General features: G+C 45.2%; 1 protein-coding gene across 2 annotated transcripts in view; it reads right to left on the bottom strand.

Moving 5' to 3' along the window:
- Wwp2 (WW domain containing E3 ubiquitin protein ligase 2) overlaps positions 1-27025 on the bottom strand; it is a 125849-nt gene that overhangs the window by 86584 nt on the left and 12240 nt on the right. Inside the window, exons 2-4 of one of the 2 annotated variants that reach the window (XM_087594209.1) lie at positions 23383-23467; positions 19335-19609; positions 18919-19040 (exon numbers count right to left, since the gene is read on the bottom strand). In XM_087594209.1, the coding sequence (XP_087450335.1) occupies position 18919 (1 nt within the window). In that variant the 5' untranslated portion in view covers positions 18920-19040; positions 19335-19609; positions 23383-23467. The remainder of the gene's footprint in view (positions 1-18918; positions 19041-19334; positions 19610-23382; positions 23468-27025) is intronic. The other variant, NM_001106184.1, reaches the window with a different exon arrangement.

The raw sequence follows: 27025 nt of genomic DNA, 5'->3' as shown, positions 1-27025 counted from the left end.
CTGTGAAATGCTGTGTACAGAGAAACTGAACCAGGGCAAATTCCAGACGGGCAGAGTCAATGGTCTTTTGCAGCTCCTCATAACTCAGACACACATGGACTAGCAGCTCCCGACTGAAAGAGAGCACTCTTTCACATTCCCCTTCACAGCACAGGAAGCCAGAGGCTTCCTGGCTTAACCGTTATGAGGTTTCTCTGGCTCCCAACTGTAACGGTACCTAACAAATGAAGTTTTTCCTACCTCACTGGAATTAGGCTGTAAACACCAGAATTCTTGTTTAGAATACCAAGGTTGATTCTGCTTTACCCCCTATTCCCTGGGCCCCCAGCAGTCAAGTCTCAGTGTATCCTCCTGGGAGTAAGAAAGGCTCCAGCTTGGCCTTGACACCTCCTTTGTGCTGCTGCAGGGAGTCTAGCTTCCTCATAGCTAACTACAATCTGAGTCTGCTGAGGGCTTCATGAACTCTTACAGAAAAGGGACTCATTGTACAAAACCAACTTATAAATGTTTCTTTTTTTTTTTTTTTCAACAGGGTTTCATGTAGAGCAGGTTGGCCAAGGACTCACTGTGTAGCTGAGATGGACCTTGAACTTTTAATGTGACCTCTAATACGCTCAGTTTCATGCAGTCCCGAGGATAGAACCCATGCTTTGCACATGCCAAACAAGCACTACCACAGCCCCATAATTTGTTCTTTCTCTCCTTCTTGCTCATTTATTCAAGAAACAATTGCAGGGGACTCAGTGATTGTGCGATCCTGCTGGAAGCTAGGAGCATGCTTATGCTGGAGAAAGAGAACAGATACAGCCCCTCCCTCTAGGACCTTCCTTTTGCAAGCTCCTGGAAGAAAAACCAGTGACCAAACAACAAAGAGATGTAGAATGGCTGCTGTGAGACAAGGTTCCCTGCACGGTGTGTACAGCGTCAGGAACAGCATGTTACTCGGCCTGGTGAAAGCATCAGAAAAAGTACAGGACAACAGTTCAATTCAACGGTGACACAGCAGGTCGGGTGGGAGTGGGTATGAGGAAGATGTGCAAAGGCCCTGGGGCACAACGAGCCAGACACATTCAAGGAGCTTAGCAGAGGTGAATGGGGCTGGGCTGGTATGAGATCCAAATGAGGCAAAGTACCAGTCAGAGCCGAGCACTGCAGTGCTCTGTGGACCAGTGTTTTAATAGGTTTGGTTTGGGTTTTGACTTTCACTATCTTATAAGTATGACAGAATGGTACCTATAGGAATTTTAATTCTTTCACTATCTTATAAGTATGACAGAATGGTACCTATAGGAATTTTAATTTTTTTAAAGATTTTTTTTTTTGTTCTTTTTTTTTTTTTCCGGAGCTGGGGACCAAACCCAGGGCCTTGCGCTTCCTAGGCAAGCGCTCTACCACTGAGCTAAATCCCCAACCCCAAGATTTTTATTTATTATATATGAGTACATTTTAGCTGTCTTCAGACACACCAGAAAAGGTCATCAGATCCCATTACAGATGGTTGTGAGCCACCATGTGGTTGCTGGGATTTGAACTCAGGACCTCTAGAAGAGCAGTTGGTGCTCTTAACCTCTGAGCCACTTCTCCAGCCCGGAATTTTAATTTTTTACATGACAAAATCAATTTTGTGTTTTCAAAGCTCATTCTGTTGGAGTGCAGAAAACAAGCTAGTAAAGGCAGAGGAGAGAGAAGGTCACAGATAAAAATGATCCCAGCACATGGTAGAGACACAAAGATCGGGAGTTCAAGGTAATCCTCAGCTACTTACTAAGTTTGGGCCAAGTCTAAGCTACAGAGATGGCTTAGTAGTTAAGAACATTTACTATTCTCCCCGAGGACCCAAGTTCAGTTCTTGGCAATCTCGTCAAGAAGCTCACGACAGCTTGTAACTTTGGCTCCAAGGGATCCAACATCCTCTTCTGGCCTCCTTCATGTGCACAAACCCACAGAGACATATATATATCATTTATAAAAATGATAATAAAATAAAGGAAATTTTAAAAGGTGGTCAGACCTGCCGAGGTAAATACCAAGAAAACTGTGAAACAGATTACAAAGTGGGGTTTGCAAGAGGGGGGAGGGTCCCCAAGCCCACACCTGGGCCTCTCACTCACTAATAGGGGATCTAGACCTTGGAACATGGAACACTGAGGGAGTTCCACTTCTCAGGAGGAGGCAGTAAAGTTAGATTCGGACATATGGTGACCATGTCAAGATGTTCTGACACATCCACAAGAACTACTGAGTCCTCAGAAATAAGGATGTAGGGCTCAGGGCTGAGGCAGAGGCTGGAAACTGAAATCTGTGGGTCACCTGCACATGGTGGGCATGGAGAGGAGGTCTAGATGGACATGTGACCACTGCAGATGACTGAGTGTGATGAACCTTCACATATAACAGTCAAATGCTGTCACAAAGACAGATGAAGCAATCGGAGAAGAGTCCTGCAGGGCAGAAACAACAGTCTTCCAAAGTAAGGAAGAGGGGCTATCCTTAAAATCCATGTAGACGCCTCCTGCCCCTGCGTCTGTCCCTATCCTCCCAGAACTACTTGGTCATCACAGCCATCCATCTAACAAAGCAGTTTCCTGAAGTAGAAGATTCCCCTAAAACACAGCCTTCATCTGTCCTGGCAAATCTGTCAAGCCACAGCCTATTTACATACTGGTAGAGATTTAGGAGAATGAGTAACAGGCTGGGAAAGCAGGGAAGCCAGGTATTTAGCATGAGCTGCTCTGTCAGTTACTGCAGCTGCCTCACAGGCTCCTCTGCCCCTAGGGAGGGAAAGTCCTCCTCACACCATTCATCTCCATGCAGCCTGGGCCAGTTTTCACAGATCATCCATTCCCTGTGCCCTCAGGGAACCTCAGCCATCACCCCCCCTCCCTGCTCCCCAGGCAGGACCAAAGCCATGTTTACACACACAGGACTGAGTCCGGGGCTGAGACAGGCTTGCATTGAACAAAGATCTTTATAAAGATTCAAAGCATAGCAAAAGCAGGATCCTTCCTAAATATACATAAAATTCTGCTGTTAAAACATTTTCCTTCCTAAAAACTGTTTTTTAAAATTCCAATTTCAAAGGAATAAACCATTGTGCCCCAATTAGGTTTTGGATTAATGAGTGTAAAGGTGTATATGACATGGACACAACACTGAAACATCAATATTTAAAGAAAGAAATGTGTAGAATGACTCTATTATTCCCGCCATGTAAAAGCTAGTGTATCAGGGAAGAGAACAGCTCATTTCCAACGATGGTCTTACTCCCTGTCACCAATGCAGGGCCACCATCTGAAGAGCTGTGAAGCCTGTCAGTGTGGGGTGTAGGCACCAGGCTACAGCACAGGACACCCGGTGCTTTCTCCCACATGGAAAGACTTGCAGCATTAGTTGGCATGGCGTTGGCTTCTTCTTCAGACCCTAAGTCCAGGAGCAGTGCGGTGCATTCTGCCTCCGTCGTCCATCTGAACTCTACAGTCTAGCTGAGCACTCAGAGGAAGGAGTCGTGTGAATGGCGGTGAACACAATCCCCACCCGTTCATTTCCAGGTGAGCCGAGTGAGCCTAAGAAAACACCCTGGAAAGAAAAGGTGAACCTCCTCACCGGCCAACGCCGAGAGCTTTCTTAAGCCTAAGAAAGAAATGAAGGAAAACATCTTGTTTTCTTTTGTTTGAGACAGGATCTCAATCTATAGCTCCCATTGGCCTAAAGACCAGGAACTTGACAAGGAGACCAGGCTATCCTCAAATCTATCCTCCTTCCTCTGGCTCCCACATTCAGCTTGGAAGAAACAGCTTAAGGACAGGCATTAATGCCAAAGCCACCCTATTCCTGCAAAAAAGAGGACAGGAGAAGCCACTTTGACTAGCATTCAGGTCATCCACTCCAGAGGTGGAAAAGCCCTTTGCCACATACATGTTCCCTCGGGGCTGACAGACAACACTGAGCAGCAGCCAGCAGCAGTACTGAGGCCCCCACCCAGCACAAGGATGCCAAACAGAAGGCTTTTTCTTCTTCCCTCAGTTGAGGCTCCACAAAGCAGCCTCTCAGCCAGTGACACTGAAAGCAGGTTTGTTTGAACAACGTTTGCAGGGCCCATGTTTACTTTTTAAGACTCTCGTTAAAAGGACTTTTCTTTCCAACAGCTCGTGGTTGACACCAAAGCCACGAAACAGACCCAGCCTGGACTTGAGAGGATTGGGGTGGGGGGTGGAGAGGGAGGGAGCTGCTTTTGGCTTCTTTGGGAATTCCTTGAGGTTCTGGCTTGGACACATCTGCCTGAGGTGCAGGAGGATAGAAGGCAACACACAGGGAGCTTTTCAGAGACCATTAACAGTCAGTTTAGACCCCAGAGCCTGGCATCTGGTGCCAATCAAGAGAAAGGAGACACTGATGTCAATGCAACTGGATAGGAGAGAAATGAAACAAAGGCTTCCATTTGGGGTTGAGGGTACAATCCATCTATAGTCCCAAGTGGGCATGAGCACTGACTGTCCTGCCTCTCTGCTTCATGCTTCAGGGGTATGTGTGCACATATGTGCACCTCTGTGTGAGCCTCCGTGCGTGTGCGCCTGTGTGTGTGTGTGTGTGGGGGGGTGTTCCATAGGGTAATCACAGCAAACACGGTGAACAAAACAGAAAATGCATCCTCTAAGGATCTGACACTGGGGGAAGCAGAGGCAGACTTCCCATGAAATCTCCATAGCTCAAGACCTGCCTATCTGTGGAGAGTTCCATACCAGCCAAGGGATGGATAGTGAGACTGTGTCTCAAATTAATTAATTGATTAATAAAAGCATCAACTTGTATACTCTGGTTTTATTTTTGTTTTCTCATCAATTATTTCCTTAATTCTTTATTTTTTTAGGTATATGGGTGTTTTCCTTTGTGCATGTCAGAGCACCACATGCATGCCTGGTGCCTGCGTGGGTCAGAGGAGGATGTTAGAAGCCCTAGAATGAGAGTTAAGATGGTTGCTAGCCAGCATCTGTGTATTGGGGATGGAACCCAGGATATCTGAGAAAGCAGCCCGTATTCTTAACCACTGAGCCATCCCACCAGTCCCTCATTTTCTCTCTCTTTTTTTCTTTTTTTCTTTTTTTTTTTTTTTTTCCGCTTATAAGCTAAGGTAGTCTGTGGCTGGCCTGGAACTCACTGTGTAGAGCAGTTTGATCTTGAAGCTGTGGTGCCTCCTGTGCTGGTAACAGGGGTGTAATACACCAGTAGAGTTGCATGCTTATGTACCCTGAAGGGGGCTAATTAGGAATAAACACTTTTGTGCTGTCATGAGGAGAGACCCAGACTACAAATCTTACATGCACAGAAGGAATTTAAAGCCACAAGGCCATGTGATCACACGAAAGGAAGGGTACAGCAAGGGACATGGGACTAAGTGAACTCAGAGTATCTTAGTGTCTCAAGACCAGTAAGGAGAACTAGCAAAGGTCCATGAGTCAGAGTGACCAGAGAGACAGACTGGCAAAGAGTGCTACCTACCAAGCTGAGTGACTCGGACGGAAGACCACAGAGGAATCAACGGGGAGTGTGCATTTGTGATACAAGTGAACCGAGCTGGAGAGCTAGCCTCTGGGTCTGGAGTGTGGAAGCCATAGCAACCATGGCTCAGCACTTACAGAAGAGTGATAGTGACAGGAGTCTAACCGGTGGCTCCTAAGAAGAAAAGGCAGAACTGGGGCTGCAGCTCAAGGCCTGGTGACCTCCCCAGCACAGTGCATACAAGAGAAGGAGGAAAAGAAGAGGTGTCATGGCCATACACCCCACTCATCCCAGGGATCAGGAACTGAAGGTCTGCAGGCTATACAGCAGCTTTTAAGTCAACATGAGCTACATAAGGCCCTAACAGGCACCAAAACCAAACCAAGTCACTGCTGCCTAACAGACCAGCCACGATTAAACAACTGACAGTACCCAGTCATTTAAGGCAGAGGAAACCAGACAAATGTGCACACTCACAAGTGAGCCCAGACTTGACAGCAGACCTTGGCAGCTGGCACCAAAGGACATGACCCACACCTGCCCTTGATCCAGCAGTCACATACCTAGGGGTTTATCCCCAGACAAAAAGGGATAGGAGTATAAAGATACCTTGGAAGATTCAACTACCAGAGCAAGGATCCACACAGGCCACGGTTAAACTATGGGGGCCTGCACACAAAACTAAACTAAACTAAATGCCCTAAACCAGGTATGGTGACCCACACCCGTGACTCTGTCACTCAAGCGGCAGAGCCACAAAAATCACTGCAACTTTGAAGTCAACCCGGTCTACAAAGCAAATCCCAGCTAGCTACACAGTGAGACCCTACCTCAGAAACACAAAAACAAACTGCTGTTACAAGCATTTCAACTTTATCTCGTTCCACTGATGGTCAAAGGGATGGCTGGGGTGTGTGTGCCGGAAAGGCAGCTCAGCTGTTAAAAGCACTTCCTGTTCTGCCACAGGAAGACCTGAATTCAATGCCCGGCATCTATGTCAGTGTCAGGCAGCTCGCACCCACCTGTAACTCCAGCTCCAGGGGATAAAATGCCCTCTGCAGGCCTCCAACGGCACTACTAGCACATCCATCACACACACACACACACACACACACATATCGAGAGACAGACAGACAGACAGACAGACATAATGAAGCCATACTCCAGATTGGCTGGTGTATGAGCACAGTCTCCTCTCTGCAGTTGTTGGGGGGGTGGGGGGAGGTAAGCCTCAGCCCCGAGCAGCAGGCTGTAGGCTGTGCTTATCTTATGTGCTAGGATGCTCAATGGGTTTGTGGTATTAAATTCAAGTTCAGCTTAGAAAATCTTAGTCTGAGAAAGGTTTACCCTAGCATTATCTCTTAAGCTGAAGAGTAACTATGTATGGATCTACTTATAGCTACAATTTCAAAATAGTATAAACAATTCAAAACAATATCTAGCAGACTGAATTAAGCGTTGATGATTATAGCATACTGAGCAGATAAATGAGTGTGTTTAAGTCGAAGCCTATATTGCCTTCTAATTTCAATTTCTCCTTTTGCTATCGTTTTTCATTTTATGTGCTTGAGTGTTCTGCTTCCATGTCCAAGTGTGCACTGCACACATACCTGGTGTCTGCAGAGAAGACAAAGGGTGTTAGATCCCCTACAACAGGAGTTACAGGTGGCTATATGTGGGTGCTGAGAACAAAACTCGGGTCCTTTGGCAGAGCAGTAAAGTACTTTAACTACTGACCCATCACTCTAGGCCCTGTTTTTAATTAATAATCTTAGAAATACCCACATACAACATACATTTTATACTGTTTTGAGGACCATTCATGACCCTTAGTCCCAGGAGTAGGAGAAAAGCCTCTGGATCTATTACTGCCATGAACTTCCATGAGTTGGAAACACTTGGTCTCAGTGGCTTATCAGATTTACAACTATAACTAGCTGGCTGTGCAGGACTGGTTTATCTGTCCCTTCCATGAGGCCTGCTCACGGCACTGCAGCTCATAGTTCTTAGTGTCCTGGGTACTGCCTCTCCCAGCTCAACACACCCAACATTCGTTTCACCCATTCCTTGTCAGATAAAAGAACTGAACGGTTTTACAAATTTAAATTTAAAACTGTGTATAACTGAACGGCAACCTTTCACATTTTTCCCTCTTTTCTATCTGAATCAGCCTTCAAAGTTCAGGAGTTTGATTTACCTTTAAGTTGGAAGTGGGGGGAAAGAGCAGTCTGTTTACTTTACAATAAAGGCATGCACTGTCTGCCAGGCACCACAGCCCACCCACCAGAAGCCTCCATGCTCGGAAGCCTGGGAGGAGGCTAAGCTTCTGACTGGCTAGTCTGTTCTCCGGAGGTAAAGCCTGGTGACAAGCTTCTGCTTACACGATGTTTAAATAAACAAGGAGCTGTTTGCTTTCTTTTTTTTCTGATCTGAGAAACACACATGAAGGAAAGAAAAGAGCTACACATAAGTGGGCAAGAGCAAGACGCTTTACAAAGCTCACTTCAGCACTCACTGCAAGGCGAGTGGCAAGTCTCAAACCGCCTTCGTCACATCAGAGATCCAAGGAGATGAATAAACCTCACAGATGATGCTGGGAGCCAGGCCTCTCCTATGGAGAGGAGGAATGTTACAAAGAAGCCTGTCAGTTCCAGTCAGTGTGAATTCACCATATTTAGTACAGAAGCACAGAGATAGTTGCTTATCTGTATACACATATGATGTGTGCACAGACTGTGTGTGTGTGTGTGTGTGCACATTTTCACAGATAGAAACCCTATCAGAAAGCTGGGGAGATAGTTCACTGGATAAAGTGCTTATCATCAAGGAATAAATACCTAAGTTCAAATACCCAGAACCCACAAAAAAGCCAGACATGTAACACAAGCATCTCTATTCCCCGAATTCCTATGGAGAGATGGGAGGATCCCCAGAAACTCATGGGCCTGCGAACCTGGTCTATGCAGCAAAATAACAGAGCCCCTGTTCTAAACAAGGCGGAAGGAAGAGCAGACACCTAAGGCTGTTATCTGACCTCATGTACACACCTGCATTCTTGCGGTCTATGCATGCACAAAGGGATATTTTTTGGTCTCTGTTTGAGACAGAGTTTCACTATGTAGGCCAGGATGACCTCAAACTCACAGAGATCCAACAGTCTCAGCTTCCCAGGTTCTGGAAGTAAAAGCTTGTACCACCACACTAGCTTATTTTTTAAAGAAGCTGTCAGAACCAGGTATAATAAGGCTTAACCTTAGCTCCTCCGGAGACTGAGGAAGGTCAGAAAGTTCAAATGTAGCCTGAGTTACAAAGTTAAAGCCAAGGCCAGCCTGGGTTACAATGTAAAGCCAAGGTCAGCCTGGGCAACTTAAATAAGATCTTGTTTCTAGATGACAAACATAAAAAGGGCTGGGCTGTAGTACAGAGGTAAATCCTTCAGATACTACCGTAGTATATGTGAGGCCTAAGAACTAATCCTGTTCCTGGGGAGAAGGGAGAAGAGAGCATTGGCAGGATGACAGCTCAGCAGATAAAGACACTGCCAAGCCTGAGGAAACGTGAATGACCTCAGTCCCTCAAACGCACATGGTGAGAGGAGAAAGCGGAATCCTGCAAGATGCCCTCTAACTTCCACACAAGTCCATAGAAACATTCACACAGAAGGAATGAACAAAGAAGTAAATAAATGTTTATTTTTTTTATTAAAAGGAAGAAAGAAAAAAAAGAAAGAAAGAAAAAGAAAAAAGGTCAGGCTCAGGAGATGGCTCAGTGGTTGAGAGTATACGCCTGCTCTTCCAGAGGTTCTGAGTTCAATTCCCAGCAACCACATGGTGGCTCACAACTATCTGTAATGGGATCTGATGTCCTCTTCTGTCATGTTCATGCAGATATACATGTGAACAGAACACTCATACACATAAAATACATAGATAATTTTAAAGAAGAAAACAACAAAAGGTCCTTCCAGAGAACCCAAGAGTTCAGTTCCCAGAACCTAAGTCAGGCAACAGCTGCTTGTTAACTCTGGCTCCAAGGGATCCAATGTCCTCTTCTGACCTGAGGGAGCTCACACAAGTGGCATACACTTTCACAGATGCATACACATATGCACATAGGTAAAACAATAAAAATAATCTCAGGAAAAAAATAAAGCTGAACTGGACATGGTGGCACATGCCTTTAATCCCAGCACTCTGGAAGGAGAGGTGGGAGGATCACTGTGAATTTGAAGCTAGCTACATAATGAGTTCCAGGACACCCAGGGCTACATAGTGAGACCCTGTCTCAAAAAAAAAAAAAAACCACCGAAGAACCAGAGAAGTTCTTGAGAAACTGAGGCCATGTCAGTCTGAGCCCAATCCTCCATGTAACAAAAGCTTTGAGACACAGGGGACCCAGAGAGGACCACCACAGTTGGAGCTGCCCCAGGACAAACTCCACTGAGTAACAAACCCACTGCAATGGTGCTGTAAGGTCAGTGTCTGACATTATTTTCACAACTAGTTAGCTTTAAGAGTTCTCAATGGAGCTCAGAGCCGAATCTGGTTTCTTAAAACCAGGAGTACTGGATACCACTCCCAGTTCTGATTCTGCAGTCTGCCTGACCTGAGAATTCCCTTTTTTATAGGATGTGCTGGTCCCGGGAGCATGCTTTAAAAATCCTTGGATTGAGCCCAGTGGTACACACCTGTCATTCCAGTACTTGAAAAGATGAGGTCAAAGGATCATACAAATTCCAGACCAACACAAGTTACACAGTGAGTTCACGGCCAGCCTAAACTAAAGAAAAAATCAACCAACCGACAAACAAGAACCAGCCTGGACCTACTAGTGCATACCTGTAATTCCCCCTTTAATAAGTAGGAACAAAAAAAAGTTTAAGGCCAGCACCGGCTGTATGAGACTCTTGTCAGAACAACAACAAAAGGAAACAAACAAGGACTGGGTGGAGCTCAGGGCCAAAATGCTGACTGGCTTAGTTCGTACAAAGTCCTGGATTCAACCCTCATCCCAGGAAGGAAGCAGGGGTACTAATCCAATGCCATTTCTTTCCTGGTATTTATTTATCTGCCCATTTATTGAGACAGAGAACTTGCTATGAGGCCAAGGTGTGTCAGCAGGCCACTTTATGAGGTGCTAGGGACTGAACCCGCATTGTTAGGTAAACACCAACTAAGCTACATCCTAGCCTCTATTCTGATTTAAATTTTTGATTTAAAAAAAATTTACTTTATTTTATATGTATATGTTTTGCCTGTATATTATGCCTGTGTGCCACATGTATGAAATATCCAGGGTATCCAGAAAAGTGTGACAACACCCTGGGATTGCAGTTACAGAAGGCAGTGAGCTACCGTATTGGTGCTGGGAACTGAACCCAGGTCCTCTGGAAGAGTAGCCAGTGCTCTTAACCACTGAGCCAGTTCTCCTGCTCTGTCTTTTCTGATGTAAAGAAATCAGCTTCATCATAGAGTGAATGTTACTGTTTCTGGGTTTGCATGTGAGTCTTTTTGTTCTGTTTGTTTTGGCTTTTTTATTCAGGCTCTCATTGTGTAATCTTGGCTGGCCTAGAATGTATTCTGTAGACCAAGATCAAACTTGAAGTGATTCTCCTGCCTCTGCCTCCATTGTGCTGCAATTACAGGCATGTGCCACCATGCCTGGCCCACAGTTATATATAAGCAAAAATAGGGGATGGGGATCTGTTAAAGGTACATTAAAGGGGCTATCAAAACAGCTCAGCAGGTAAGGTACTTGCAACACAAGCCTGACAAACTAGAGTTCAATCCCTGAAACCCAGAGGGTGTAAGAAGAGAAATAACTCCCTTAGTTGTCTTCTGATCTGCATGCATTCTGTGTGACCAGACGACACAGACACACTTACAAACTACACACAATAAAAGAGATGCACGCTAGGTTTACTGTCAGCGTTAGAAGCGTACTTAGCGGGGTTAGGGATTTAGCTCAGTGGTAGAGCGCTTGCCTAGCAAGCACAAGGCCCTGGGTTCGGTCCCCAGCTCCAGAAAAAAGAAAAAAGAAAAAAAAAAAAAAGAAGCATACTTAGCATGCATAAGGCCAAGAGTTCTAGCTCCAGTACTGGGAAGGGGGTAGGAGAGGGTTGAGGGTGAGAGAGAGAGAGAGAGAGAGAGAGAGAGAGAGAGAGAGAGAGAGAAAGGATGGAGGGAGGAAACCAATATGGAAGCCAAGTATAATCCCATCCCTATCATAGCTGGTTATAGTATCATTATCATGTATCATATAGGAAATAACCCCAGCACTTTAACCCAGGTTAAAGCAGAAGGAGCAGCTCAAGTCAGCTATGTAAGATGTTTAAGGACAGTCTGGGTTATGTGAGACCCTATCTCAAGAAAAACAAAACAAGGAGTTGAGGATTTAGCTCAGTGCTTACTTAGCAAAGTGCTGGGCTCAGTCCCAGCATTGGGGGTAGGGTAGTGGTGGGGGAATCAATACGTAAGCTCAGGAATGAGCTTCTAGACTAAAGATATCCTTAGGAGTCAAACAAGCACTTTTGGTCAGGTCCTTTCTGCAGCTACAGCCAGCTCAATGTCCCTGTGGAAAGTCAGCAAGCCTGACCACACAAAAAACCCTCCATCACAGCATCCCTTACCAAGGGAAGGCATAAAACAGCCAGCTGAATTTCCCCGGGCAACTTGCAAGTTCACCTAGGGAAAACGGAGTGAGTGGAAGAAGTAATTACACCTATGGAGCAAGGGAACGCCAGGTAGGGCAATCACTGTCCATCAGGTCCTTTCCTGAGAAAAGCTATTACAGAAAGACCAGGCAAGGAGGAATGACCTACCGTACTGTGACCCACTTACCTTACATAGCTGCATTCATACTTAGACACTGTTTTGCAAGCACCTCTAACCCACAACTCCAACATGGGAGCTCCTGACAAAATGGCCAATTGCAAGAACAGCATTCAGAAGCCACATTCTCCAAAGCTTTGGCAGAGTTATTCTCAGACAACCTCAAGAATATCTTCCATTCAAGCAAGAAGTCTCCAGATGAAAAATCAGGTCCCTCATCTCTGGGAAGAATGTTTCAGTGAAGACACCCACTATAACCAGTGCTTACTGAGATCTGATGTGTAGGGGGCATCATTGCTACCAAGCATTTAATCCAGGTAAGGAAAAAGTATGTGGGGTTAATGTCCAACGCCACAGAGCTGGTGGAAGTGGAATTCAAATTGTTACTTTGGCTTCAAGATCTACATGCTAGTAATCATTTCTCTATATAAGGTATGCCAGAAGACCCTTGTTGAAATAGAAAGTCTTATGAAACATGGCCACAATATCGTACAGACATACCTTGCTGCTGTTATTCAAGAGGCTGTGTTCCTCCAAAGAGGCAGATGCTGCCATGTCATAACCCACACTTCCTGCCTGAATCTCACCCGATGGCTCACTGCCCACCCAGATACACACACGATGTGCTACAGCTCCTGCCACAACAAGTAATGGTGGCAAGAGCTGAAGAAATAAATAAGGGAAGGGGAGGGGAGGGGAGGGGAGGCTGGAGAGAAAAACTCAGTGGTAGTATATTTACCTAGCTTGTAAAAGAAGCCCTGAGTGAATCCCCAGTAACGGGGCAAGGAGAAAAAGTTATATAGAATAGTTTAAACAAGTCAGAGACAGAGGGAAAGTTGGGAAAAACTTTTAAGTAAAAGAAAAAAAATTAAAAAGTACACACACACACACACACACACACACACACACACACACACACTCGAAAAATATAAGACTGCTGAAAAACTGACCCAAGATGAATCAGAAAAGCTGAATAAAACAATAATTGCAGGGGCACAGGCAGACTAAAGAATTATTCAAATGAAGATGCCAGGCCTCGTTGGTCATATGGCTGGGCTCTTTCCTGCACTCCTGGGACAGAAAACACCCATGTTGCCATCTGTTCCCAAAGTTGGAAACTACTTCATGCACTTTAGAAAATTAGCCTTAAAGCCAGGCACTCGGAGCTCTTGCCTATAACCCCAGGCCTCATGGGACTGGGGCAAAAGGATTGCTGCAATTCTAAGACCAGCCTGGGCTACAGAATAAGTTGGGTGAGACCCTGTTTTTAAAAACAATTAATAAAAATCATTTTAAAATAGCTTAGCTTGGGGTTGGGGATTTAGCCCAGTGGTAGAGCGCTTGCCTAGGAAGCGCAAGGCCCTGGGTTCAGTCCCCAGCTCTGAAAAAAAGAACCAAAAAAAAAAAAAAAAAAAAGCTTAGCTTTTAAAACAAAAACAAAAAACAAACAAACAAAAACAACAACAACAAAATCCCCAGAAGAATAGAACCATAGAATATTAATGGAAATTCCTAAACAGAATGTTAATAAGGGAATTGAACCAAAATCTCAAGGAATAACCTTGAGCACTTAAATATAGTCTAGAAAGTTAATACACTAAATTAATAAAGAAAATCACAGCTCAGTGTGGCAGTGCACACACAATTTAAATGAAGCGAATGGGGTTTCTGAGATGGTTCAGCAGTTAGAAACACTTTAATGCTCTTTCAGAGGACTAGAGTTGGTCCTCGGTATTCCCGCCAGGCAGCACGCACCTTTCTGTAACTCTAGTTCCCGGGATCAAATGCCATCTTCTGGCACCTGAGAGCGCCCACACCCATGTGCACATAAACACACAAAGGCATATTCACACGGACACATAAATAAAAAATAATTTATTCCCTTTTTATTTTTGTGTTTTATATGGTTTCCTGTAGCCTAGGCTGTCCTTGAACTCCTGAACCTCCTGCTTCTACCTCCTGAATGCTAGGATTACATGTGTGTATCACTACATCCAGCTATCGAAAAGTGCTAATAATTATTAAATAAAGCCAAATTTCTTTTGAAGCTCTTAGGACAGTGATTTTCAACTTGTGAGTCATGAATCCTTTTGGGGTCAACCAATCCTTTCATAGGGGCTACATATCAGATATCCTCCATATCAGATATTTAAGTTATGATTCATAACAGTAGCAAAATGACAGTTGTAAAGTAGCAATGAAATAATTTTATGGTTGGGGGGCCACTTCGACAGGAGGAACTATATTAAAGGGTCACATTAGGAATGTTGAGAGTCGCTGCTCTAGGACATTTTTGTTAGAGTTTAAGAGAAAAACTTCAGAGCAAACAAGGCTTAAATATTGGTAGCTGCTAAAGGGAAGAGCTAGAAAAGACTGGTGCCTTGTGAGTCTTTGTTGTGCATGTGCAGGGTCTGAGAAAGCTGTTACTTTCAAAAAAGGAGGTTGTCAAACAGCTATATGGCAGAAGGGAAGGGGAAAAGTCCACTTATAGAGAAAGCATGCTTAGGCTACTGGGGAATATCCAAAAGAAAAGGCAATAAAACAAAAAAATTGAAAAAAATGAAAAAGTTATACTTTTCTGACCTAGAACTCAGAAAAATAGGCAACAGTAAAAAAACAAACAAACAAAACAAAAACAACAACAACAACAACAACAAAACAACCAAAACGTGACAGTTCCCAGATAGCCAGGGTTCTTTCTCAGTACGCGGCAAGTAAGCAAGAAAGTAAATAAAATCTGCTGCATGTCAACATACAAAAGAAAGAAGCAACAAAATATAGCAGTTTCGGACAGCCAGGGCTACCCAGAAACCCTTTCTCTTAATATGTAGGTAGGGCGGGCAGGCAGGTAAGCAGGCAGACAGACAGACATCTACCCCATGCCACAGTACGGTAGAAATCAGCAATCCTGCCTTTGCTGATGCCAAGATAAATTGGTACAACTTTTTGGCAACATATGTCCATAATCTTGAAAAATGTTTAAATTTAGGCAACTGGTGCTCAGTAAATTATCCTACGTGAACTTAAAGCAACAAGCACTGGGATGCATAAGTGAGTTACTACGGCGCTCTGCATGCCAAGCACTGGAAAGTATTCCAACACTAACCTTAATCCACACAGCCGCATGACAGAGCTATCGAAATCTGGACTTTAGGAAAATAATTACAGATACAGTGAGTGCTACCTTTCATGAGGCCAGAAGATATGGGAAACAGCAGAAAAGCCCTTCAAAACTGAAGACAAAGGCCCAAGACAGAGCATCTCCTAGCATTGTTATAAACCACATAGAATTACTCCACCAGCAAGAGGGAGCTGCATGGCTGCATATATAACCAAAAGAACTTTAGGTAGGCCAGCTGTAGAGGACTTAGGAACTGGGGCTGGAAGACTCATGAATTCAAAGCCAGCCTGGACTACAGAGTGACAGTTTTCTGTCTTATGAAAACCAAAACACTCTTTCAAAAGATTTATTTTTTAGTGTTTTGGCTGCACCTCATACATACCCGGCCAGAAGCCAATGCCAGAAGAGGACATTGGATCCCCTAGAACTGTAGTGACAACTGGGAGCCACGGTGTGAATGCTAGGAACCCAATCTAGGTTCTCTGAAAGAACAGCAAGTGTCCTTAACTGCTGAGTCATCTCTCCAGCCCCTAAAATATTAAGAGGACAAATACAGGGGGCTGGAGTCCTCTGTACAGTACACAGTGTTCTTGCAGAACCTGAGTTCAGTTCCTAGTAGCCACTCACAACTGCTTGTAACTCAAACCCTGTTCTGGTTTCTGCAGGCACCTGCACTCATCTACACATACTCACACACAGACATACATGTAATTAAAAAATAAGAGAATAAATATAAATGAGAATAAATACCAGCTCTCCACTTGCATAGGGTACCTACAGTGTAAAGCAAAGTGAACCCCGGTTGCTAGGGAGACAGTGGACTTGTTTAGTAAGGATAAACTTTGGGTTTTACAAGATGCAAAGGGTTCTGGGGATGGATGGCACAGTGGGAAAGTACGGGACATCCCTGAACCATAACTAAGAGTTAAGATGGGAAGCATGCATTTTACCACAATTAGAAGGAAATAAGGGGCTGAAGGGAGGGCTCAGCAGTTAAGAACACTCAGTGCTCGTCCAGAGGACTCGGGTTGAGTTCCAGCACCCACAGGGCATTTCAGAACCGCTTGTAACTCCAGGTCTCAGTTACCAGATGCCTTCTTCTGACCTCTGAAAGCTCCGGCACACACAGTGCACATATGTACACTCAAGCACACACATGTACACTCAAGCACACACATGTACAAAATCAAACTTTTAAAAGAAAATAAGATGCAGGTGTGGCAATGTTGGAGGAACTGGGGACAGGCTTAGAGGTCTCAGATGCTCAAGCCAGGCCGAGTGTCTCAGTCTCTTCCTGCTGCCTGAAGATCAAGATATAGAACTCTAAGCTCCTTCTGCAGCACCATGTCTGCCTGCATATCACCATGTTTCCCGCCATGACAATAATGGACTAAACCTCTGAAGCTATAAGGCAGCCCCTATTAAATGTCCGCCTCTCTAAGAGCTGTGGTCATGGTGTCTCTGCACAGAAGTAGAAACCCTAAGTAAAACACCAGGTCCTCTTCAAGAACAACAAATGTTCTTCAGCATTAAGCCATTTCGCCAGCCTATAATTTTTTTGTTTTATTTTGTTTTGTTCTTTGGTTTTTGAGACACCAATCTGGCCTCAAACTTACAGAGATTCACCTGCTCTGCCTCCTGAGTGCTGGGATTAAAGAGTATCCACCACTGTCCAGCTTAATTCTTTTTATAACCACAAACTGAAGTCCAGGGCTCACAAGATGGCTCTGTGGGTAAAAGTTCTAGCTATACAAACCTGAAAACCTAAGTTCAATCCCATGTAAAGTTGGAACGAGAAAAGTGACTCCACAAAACTGTCTTCTAACTTCTATACATGAGTTGTGGCACATGCACACACACACACGCACACACACGCACACACACAGACACACACACACACCACCACCACTACCACCTACACTCAAATAAATAAAATATACTTTTAAAGTATAAAAAATGAAGTATGCTATTGCCCCTGTGAGTGCAGCTCCATGGAAGAGCATCTACCTAGCCCACCCATGTTCCTGGTTCTAGGTCAGCACCACAGAAAATAAACTAGAATAAAGCCAGAGGCTGCTGCCTGCACAGATGCAAGAGGAAAGGGAAGGGTGCATCGCCACTGCACATTTCTTAAAGACTTGTGGATTTTTAAAAGCTTTAATTATGTGTATGTGTTTGTATGTACATGTGACTGCAGATACAGAACCCAGAGGAGGGTATTGGATCCTCTAGAGCTGTCCAACCTAAAAGCTAGGAATTGAACTCAGATCCTCCGCCTCTCAAGTGCTAAGAGTAAAGGCGTGCATCCCCTATCAGATTAGCCTAGACTACACGAAAGTCCCTATTAAAAAAAATAGTGGTGGAGAGGCCTGGGGGATCTCAGCTGGCAAAGTACTTGCCACATAGTCACAAAGACCCGATTAAATCTTGGTACCCACATAAGAAGCCAGGCTTGGTGCACAGTCCTACAATACCCACCCTGAGGAGGTAGAAACAGGAGGATCTCTGGGGCTTGCTAGCCAGACGCCTAACATACTTGGTGAGCTCAAGGTCTCAAAAAAACAAAAACATAGTTGATGGCACTTGAGAAAGGACACTTGTGATTGACCTCTGGTGACCACATGTATGCATTCACATGAGCATACACATACATTTACACACATACATACACACACATAAAAAGGGCCAACTCAAATGACAAAACAACTAAACAACTAAAACAGAGGCATGTCCCTGGTCCTAAACAATCCTTCAGTATGTTGCTGTGCGTCCAGCAGAAAGGAAAAGAGCACAGGAGGCGCTAACCCCTCCCAAGCACCCCAGCGAGAACGATGGGCTCTGAAGGAAAAGCCTCAAGCTGTACCTAAGCCTCAACACCCTACCCCTGGTCTCACCTAAACTAAATTCACTTTCAAAAAATATCTTCTCCCCGGTAGGAGAGAAAGGAGCCTTTCTTTCTACAGCAGTTGGCTGCCACATATGGAACTGCTCTGAATAGAGGCTCTATGAGGAAGGGTCTCTAGCCCGCAGGCATGGGTTAAGCCACAAACAGCGAGGAACAGAGCTGAGGATTTATGTGTCCAGCCAGCAGAGGTGCCCGAGGTAACTCAGATGGAGCTGTGTCACATCCCCAGCAGACACAGGGCATCTTCTGCATTCCTGTCCCAAACCTGGAACTCACGCACACGCACACAGCTCCTTTGTTCTCTTCCAGGGCTCAGACAAGAAACGCGCTGATTTCAGCTGGAGGCACTCAACATGTAGTAGGTCTCCTGAGTGAGAAAGTGCATAGGACAGCCTCCCTCCCTGAGGAAGAATTAGGGAACACAGTCCTGTATCCTACAGCCCTGGACCAAGCATGCTGAACTCTGCCTTCCTCAAGCTCCATAGATGGTCTCTAAGGGGCAGAGCAACACTCAACCTCTGGTCTGGTTGCCATATCTTCCCTGACTAGAGATGAATCATACATACTTTTGCCGCCATTGTTCTTCAGGACATTGGAGAGGTTGACAGAGGCAGTGCCCAGTAGTTCATTCCTCAAGGTATGACAGCTCCAGACCTTCAAATCTAAATGACTCTGGGCTGTAACATTCCTGGAAAACAAATAAGTGATTCATCACAGCCCCGAGATGAGCCAGGCGCCCTTTAACATGAACAGAATGCTAAAAGCTACCCTGCTGACATCTCACAGGGACAAAACAGGACACAGTCACACACACACCTCACACGCTGACCTGTAACCCTAGCTAACAATGAGAGCTCTGTGAGCTCGATGACACACACACACACCTAAAGAGGAGCACCATGGGGGCCAAGGGCAGTGGAGGGCACTGCCCCAGCCTCCTCTCCCCCACCTCCTGCATTCGAAAAGTGGCAGACACCCTTACAGAACGATGACTTCATTCCAGAGAAGCTCAGAGCTCCCGATGCGCTTCCCAGTCTTCTTGGTCTCACTGGGGAGTCCATCCACTGCCACCTCCACATAGGAGTTGATTCTGGGCTGGCGGTTGTGCACCTTGGGCTTTGCTGACACCACTGGATGAGACAGAAGGAAAGGGCAGATGACTTAAAGGACTCCCATATGCTGCTTGGGCAGATAGTCTGGCTCCTTTTGGTTATTTCCTTTCAAAAGATCTTTTTTGTTGCTGTTTTGCTTTGTCCTCTTTAAAAAAAAAAAAAAAAAAAAAAACCTTTTGAGAAATTACACTGTGAGAGCTCTGTCAGAACAATGTTCGCTGTAAACACTAGACAACCTCATTTTCATCCCCAGAGCCCACATAAAAGGCCAGTGCCTGAGTAATAACACCCAAGATAGACCACTGACCAAAGCATCATGTGCACACAAACACACATGTACAAAACCAATTTTTTAGAACAAGAAGAAAGGGTATAGACCAAACAAGAAACAAAAAGTACGAGTGTACAAAACACCCTGAACTATAAAGCAAGATCACTCCCACCCTAAAAGCACATGAGACAGAAAAGTGCTTTGCCCAATGGCCTGTACCCGTCTCCACAAATCAACTTTTAAACGATTATCACAAAGTCCACTGCATGGCTGTGTTAACTTTTACATTGTTGAGACAACTGCTTACAGTTCTTTGCTCTGGGACAGTTAGCACAAACATGGCTCCTAAGAGCAGCTGAGCCTCCTTTAAGGTTTGAGAGCTCCAGGGTCCTGGAAGCCCTCAGGGACTTCCTGCACTGCTTCTGAGTATCTTCATTTGGCCACACTGCAAAGTAGAGTGCTGTTTCCTCACTTTTTGCAAGCCATTAAAAAAAAATAGCCTAAAGATAATCACTAAGATTCAACCAACAGTTACCACAGACACTGCAAGGCATGCACCATATGCAGCCCCACAACTCATGAAGTGGAGATGTACTGTCTCCCTGACTGTACCCAGGAGGTCACTGAGGCTAGGATGGGGACATATACCTGCAATCCCAGCAGCTGAGGAAGAACACGAGTGCTGCAAGTTCAAAGATGGCCTGGTCTACATGAGGCGTTCCAGGCCAGACAGAGAAACTCTTAAAACTCAAAACAAAAAAGCCAGACAAAGTCACTCATGCCGGTAATCCCACTGACTCGAGAGGTCGAGACAGGAGGCTCACCTTAATTTCAAAAGTCCACCCTGGGCTACAGAGTGAGTTTTAGGTCTGCCTGGGACAGGAGTATGGGGTGTTGGGGGGGAGGAGTGAGGTTCACCTCTCCAGTTATATAAAGAGGGAGCTGTGAACCAGCATGTGTCCCCCAGCCTGACTCCATCCCAGCTGTATACTATTCCCAGGCTTATCCCCTCTGCTGCTTTTCTCCATGGAGCAGTAAGGCTGAACATACTCCACGGTGGTCAGCTACCTGTACTACTTGTTCCGTTTACAGCCCTCATGTGACTCTGTCTCTCTGTCTCTCTGTCTCTCTCTCTTCCTCTCTTTCCCTCGCTCCCTCTCTCCTTTCACTCTCCTTTTTGTTTAGTTTGGTTTCTTTCCTAGTTCTAAGCAGCAGCATCTTGCCGTGCAGCACAGGCTGACTTGAACCTACTACTCAGCCAAAACCGGCTTCTGTGTCCCTGGTACTGAGATTACAGGCAGATAGCACCATTCCTAGCATACAGCAGCACTTGTCATAGTCATGCATCACTAACTGGTAAGAACCCATGGAGCATAAGCCAACAAACATCACCTTCCATGGGATACCTATCCCATGACATTCATGACAAACAGTGGGACTTCCAGGGCTATTAGAGGGAACACATCTAGATACTGTCCACCCTGTGCCCAAATCAGAGGATAGAACTGATGTTTCTCATACACACCACCCCCGATAACAAGACTAACCACCCCATCTGGGAAGTTAGGCTCCTTCCCAGATCCTTTAGGGAGGTGGCAAGTCCTACAAAGGTCTACAACTTGACAAAGGACATCACCCGCTGGGTTCTTTGAAGCAGTAGTTACTCCAAAACCCAAATGCTACAGTAGGGAAGAAATCAAGAAACAAAAGAAAAAAATTGGGGGGCTAAGAGTCAAGCAACAGGGATGGGGCTGAGAATAAAGGTTTGTCACAGACATTAGACTTAAGTGGAAAATGTACCACTTTGCATGTACAGCAAGGCTAGCTGACGCCATCTAGTGATGAGATAGGAGCACTGCACACCTTACCTTAAACAGGACCATGTTTTAATCCGCCCTAAACAATTTCCTTAGAAATCAACAAGTCCCTGCCAGGCCTGGCAGCATACACCTTTAGTTTTGGAACGCAGGAGACAGAGCACTGTGGATTTCTGTGAGTTCAAAGTCAGTCTGGTCTACACAGTGAGTTTCTGGCTAGCTCAGCAGGACTACATAGTGAGACCCTGTCTCAAAAAAGGGGTCTGGAGAGATGGCTCAGTGGTTATGAGCACTTATCGCTCTTGTGGGAGACCTGAATCCAACACCCACAAAGCAGCTCACAAGCATCTGGAGTTCCAGTTTCAGGGACTGATGCTCTTCCAGTCTCCACAGGTACCATGCATGCATGTAGCAAACATATGTGTAATAAGCATACACATATGCAGGAACACACGCATACCTAAAAAATCTAGGGGAGAAATTGAAATTCCAAGTCTGTATTTCACAGCTGGGTCATCTAAGTTTCAGGGAGCTGAATTAGCTTCTCTGAAATCAGCGTCAGTAAACGGCAGGTCTGAGGCAGGAACCAGCACTCACTCCCCCCAGTCAATTCTCTCAGCGCTATCAGGACAGGCCTTTCATTTTGTTCTGATTTGGGTTTAGTTTGGGTGTCTGTACTCTAGCTTTTTCCCTGGTTTGGTTTGGTTTGGTTGGTTTGTTGGTTGGTATGGTTTGGTTTGAGACAGTGTCTCATGTATCCCAAGCTGGCCTCCAACTGTCTGTGTAGCTAAGGATGACTTACATCTCTGGATTATGGGACTGTGGGCACACCCCACGACACCCAGTTTATTCAGTAGGACTGAACTCGGTCCTGCACTGTGCATGCTGGGCAAACTCCAACAACTAAGCTACATCCCCAAGTCAAACTGGCAAAAGTCTGAGGCCTTAGGTTCAGTCCCTGAGTACCTTTAATATAGGTATGCAGGTGTTAGCCTAAAAGAAAATAATAAAGGGCAGGGGGGTGTGCAGATGTGAGGAACTTAGCAGGGAGTGGGGAAGGCCTCACTGAGGGGTGACTTCTGTGTCAAGACCGAAGCAAGCTAAAAGCAAGGGCAAAGGCCCAGAGGCAGAGGCCTGCCAGGTGAGTCTGGCATACACCAGGAGGCCAGAAGGGCTCAGGAGAGTGAATGCACAGGGTAAGAGGACACGCAGGAGAAGACAGAGCGCATCAGCTTCTGCTCTGAAATGCAGAGCCGTGGCTTACATTTTAACAAGATACTGGCTGCTGTGTAAGCACAGCATCAAGGAAGGAAGACAAAGGGCAGAATCAGAAAGGCAGGTCTGAAGACCTCACTCCAGAACAGAGTGCTGTTGGCTAGGGGTGGGCAACAGGACTGGGGAGGAGTGCTGAACACTAGGTGCCAGCTTCACTGCGGGGCCAACATGAGTGATCAGGAACAGTCAGAGCTCGGTTCCAGACATGGGCACTCTCTCTGTTCCACTCTCGGAATGGCGGTCAGGCTATTGAATACTGGGAGTTCCAGGGAAGGTTTAGGCTACAGACTCCAATCTGAGAGTGACCCTTTAATGACGCCACTTAAAGCTATGAGGCTGGATGGGACCGCCTAGAGCATTAATGTACAGAGGGGGGGCCCAGGACACAAAGGAATCAACCTCTCAGACCACTTTAGCCAAAAGTTATATTTCCCACATCCCCATTACCTGCCTATCTGTGTGATAATCTGCTGAGACAAATGCTACATTCCTAAACCATTTCAAAGCACCTGACTTCTCCAGACAAATGTGCCTCAAACATGCAATGACACTCACCTCTCAGAGTAAGCTGGGACTTCTCAAAAGGCAGGGCCACCCCCGCCCGGCTGGAGCTGGCAGACGCCATATCATCACAATGGAACTGCAAAGGAAGCAGAGTGCAGGGTTAGAAGCGGCTGAGGAGGACACGAAAGAACTCAACCCAGAGAAGCTGGAGAAATGGCTCTGAGCTTAAGACCACTGTGATCCTTGCAGATACCTGGGTTCAATTCCCAGCACCCACATAGTACTTCACAACCATTTGTAACTCCAGTTCTCAGGCCTGATGCCTTGTTTTCAACTCCAAGGGCATCAGGCACGCCTGTAGAATGCAGACATAGATGCAGGCAAAATATTCATCCACATAAGATTAAATAAATAAATCTTAAAGATTAAAAAGGAAACCTCAGTCCCAGGACAGGTATGATGATACATGCCTGCAGTCTGTATGACAACACAAATTTATAATCCCAGTGCTTGCAAGGTGTAGGCAGTAGACAGGCAAGTTCATTCTCAGCTGTACAGTGAGTTCAAGGTCAACACAGTCTACACAGTAAGTTCCAGGACAGCCAGGCCTACATATAGACATCTTGTCTCCAAAAATATAAATAAATAAGTAAATAAATAAAAAACCGGCTAAGCTAGCTTTTTTATGGGTCATTGATCCTAAAGATCTGATTGAACATTTCTCCAGTGATCCCAAATGGCTAATAAAGCCATGCAAAGATAACTGATACCACCCGACAGGTGTCTGTCACTCATGGGGGCTAAAAGTAGAAGTTCACCTGAAACAGAACTCTTATACTCAAATGTGATCCTTGGAACATCATCAGGTTTCATTTAGAAAATGCTGGTTCCTTGAGCTGTGCGGACAGTTTAAACCTTACATAGTTCATTACACAACATAAAAATCACAGTTGTCAGTGTCATCGGTGATCTCACCAGACAGGCCTCCAAACAGCAGAAAGCTGTCAAGCCTGTCTCGGTAGAGTGGCCCAAAAATCCTAATTTTCTTGTAAGAACGATTTTGGTACTGGCAACAAATACTGTCAGTTGTTTTCCTTAAAATGTCAGGTTTGCTTCATTCAGTTGGAAGAAAATGTCTGCCAATTTCTCAAATCTAGTAACTTCAATTTGTTTCTCAGTTGTTTTCTGAAGGAAAAATCCTATTTCATAGAAAAAAAGCAATAATTCTATTCTAGATTCAAGACCATTCAAGACCTGCTCAAGTACTTATGTTGAGCATGCGGCATACTCACACTTCAACAGAGAAAACAGAAAAAGACAACGCTCAAGAGTCAGATGGGCTGGCAAAATGGCTCAGCAGGTGTGACACATGTCACACATGGAGACCTGAGTTCAATCTATGGACCTGAACATACACAGTGGAAGGAGAGAACCGGCTCCACAAAGATGTCCTCTGACCTCTGATGCCCTAACCCCTACACACACACACACACACACACACACACACACACACACACACACACACACACACGCGCGCGCGCGCGCGCTAAGTACATAGGGACATAAGAGCTAAGCTATTCAGAGCATATACTACTCCTTTAGAGGACCTGAATTTAGTGCCCACACACACATCAAGCTGTTCACAACTGCCTATAACTCCAACTCCAGGGGATCCAACACGCAGGTGACCTGTGCACAGACATACGCATAAATGGAAACTTTTAAAATATAAAAATACAGTGAGTTTTCGGTTGTGTTGTTTGTTTTTTGAGATATAGTCTCACTATGTAGCTCTGGCTGTCCTAGAACTCACTCTTATAGACGAGGCTGGCCTCTAACTCAAAGAGGTCCTCCTTCCTCGGCCTCCCAAGTGGTGGGATTAAAGTTGTGCACTACCACAGCCAGCTCCTGCAAGGAATGGTGAATGTGATATGGATTCTCATCTTTCAAGAGTGGTGTAGTGTCCCATTTTAGAAATTCACCACAACTTAAAAGGGCAGAAAGCCCCAAATAGTTGTGGGTTCTAGAAGCTAGCTAGCACTTCAGACTTTTCTCCCCCAGACTATGGTGATGGAGAGTTTGAAGACAGCAGCACTCGTGGCTACAGCACCAATGGCGTCTTTGCTTTTACACCTTCAATGCAAGCGTGACCACAGTAAGACGTGAGTGACAAGTGAGTGTCGTTATGAAGTTTTAATGACACAGAGTCTCAACTTCTGGATATCCGTGAAAGTGTTGCTATTAAAGCAGCATGCGGCTGAGTGCTGTGGTACAAATATATAATCCCAGAGCTTGAAAGACAGGGGGATCACTGGGATCAAGGTCAGTTTGGGTTACATAGTAAGAGCCTCAAAAACATTGGAAGGGCTGCATGTGGTAGAAACACCTATAATTTCAGCAGCACTCCAGAGGTGACATGTTTGAGGCTAGTCTAGGTTACAAAAACAAACCAAAGTAAACCATCAACCCAGAGCTGTACTCATGATAGGCAAGTCCTCTGCCAGAGCTACACCTCTGACCCTAGATACTCTACCTCCAGTGGAAACCTCCAGAATGCTCCTTAGAGGGAAAAAAAAAAAACAGTACAGTATTCTACAGCTCAAGATCCCCAGAGACCTTGTTACCACCTCCAACAGTGGTGCTCAGTCCCCTCCACATGACTGAGCAGAGACACTAGGCACAACCAAGGGTTCTCATCCCTGAAGTGCTAGCTAGCTTCTAGAACTTACAACTATTTGGGGCTTTCTGCCTTTTCAAGTTGTGGTGTATTTCTAAATTGGGACACTATACCACCCTTGAAACATAAGAATTCAAATCATATTCACCGTTCCTAATCTGGATGAGGGGTGAGGGAAGGAGAAAGGAAGAGGAGCAGGAAGAGAGAGAAGGACGTGCAGTGAACACGTGAACATATACAGAACATCTGTGTGCCAGGGGATACAGTGCAAGGAAACGTGGCAGCCTGGAAAAGACAGAGTCACTGACACTAAACCCCAAGTTTCCTCTGCCAAAACAGGAGGCACGGACCAGGGGGTTAGAAAATGAAACTTTAACTGTGTATACAACATTTATCTTTTAATATTTTAGATATTTTTAGATTTTATGTTATATATGAGTGTTCTGCCTATGTGTACATATGTGGACCATGTGCATGTCTTGTGCCCATGGAGGCCAGAAAAAGGCTTCCGAATCCCCAGAACTGGAGTTATGGATGGGTACGAATCACCATGCGACTGTTGGAATCAGAACCTGGGTCATCCAGAGGAACAACCAGCAGTGGTCTTAACCATTGAGCCATCCCTCCAGACCCAAGCCAGAGTTCTCAGGATAATTATCTCAATGTCTGAGCCATCTGTAGGTCTAAGCATTTTTTCTAAGTGAACAACAGTTTTAAGGGGGAATGACAGTGTATGAATACCCTGGGGTCAGTGCTTTAACAGATGCAAACCCACCACTCGTAGACTTTAAAATCGTGATGTCTGTTTGGACACTCTTCCCTAAGGCAACTGAAGTAAGGGTAGTTTTTGAAGCAGCTTGTTCACCTGACCTTTGGCCTTTGGTCCAAATGAAACTTGGAGCCTTCTCATGGATTTGTTAAGGAGGAGAAAAACTAAGTATCTTGATCTAAACCTAATAGCCCCCCCCCCAAAAAAAACCATGGAAAAGTGCTAAAGAAAGTTCAGGAAGAACAAAC

The sequence above is a fragment of the Rattus norvegicus genome, chromosome 19, assembly GCF_021556685.1.
Source record: "Rattus norvegicus strain SHRSP/BbbUtx chromosome 19, alternate assembly SHRSP_T2T, whole genome shotgun sequence".
NCBI classification, from domain to species: Eukaryota; Metazoa; Chordata; class Mammalia; order Rodentia; family Muridae; genus Rattus; species Rattus norvegicus.
Note: the sequence above shows the minus strand (reverse complement) of the source record. Positions and strands in the feature narration are given on the sequence as shown.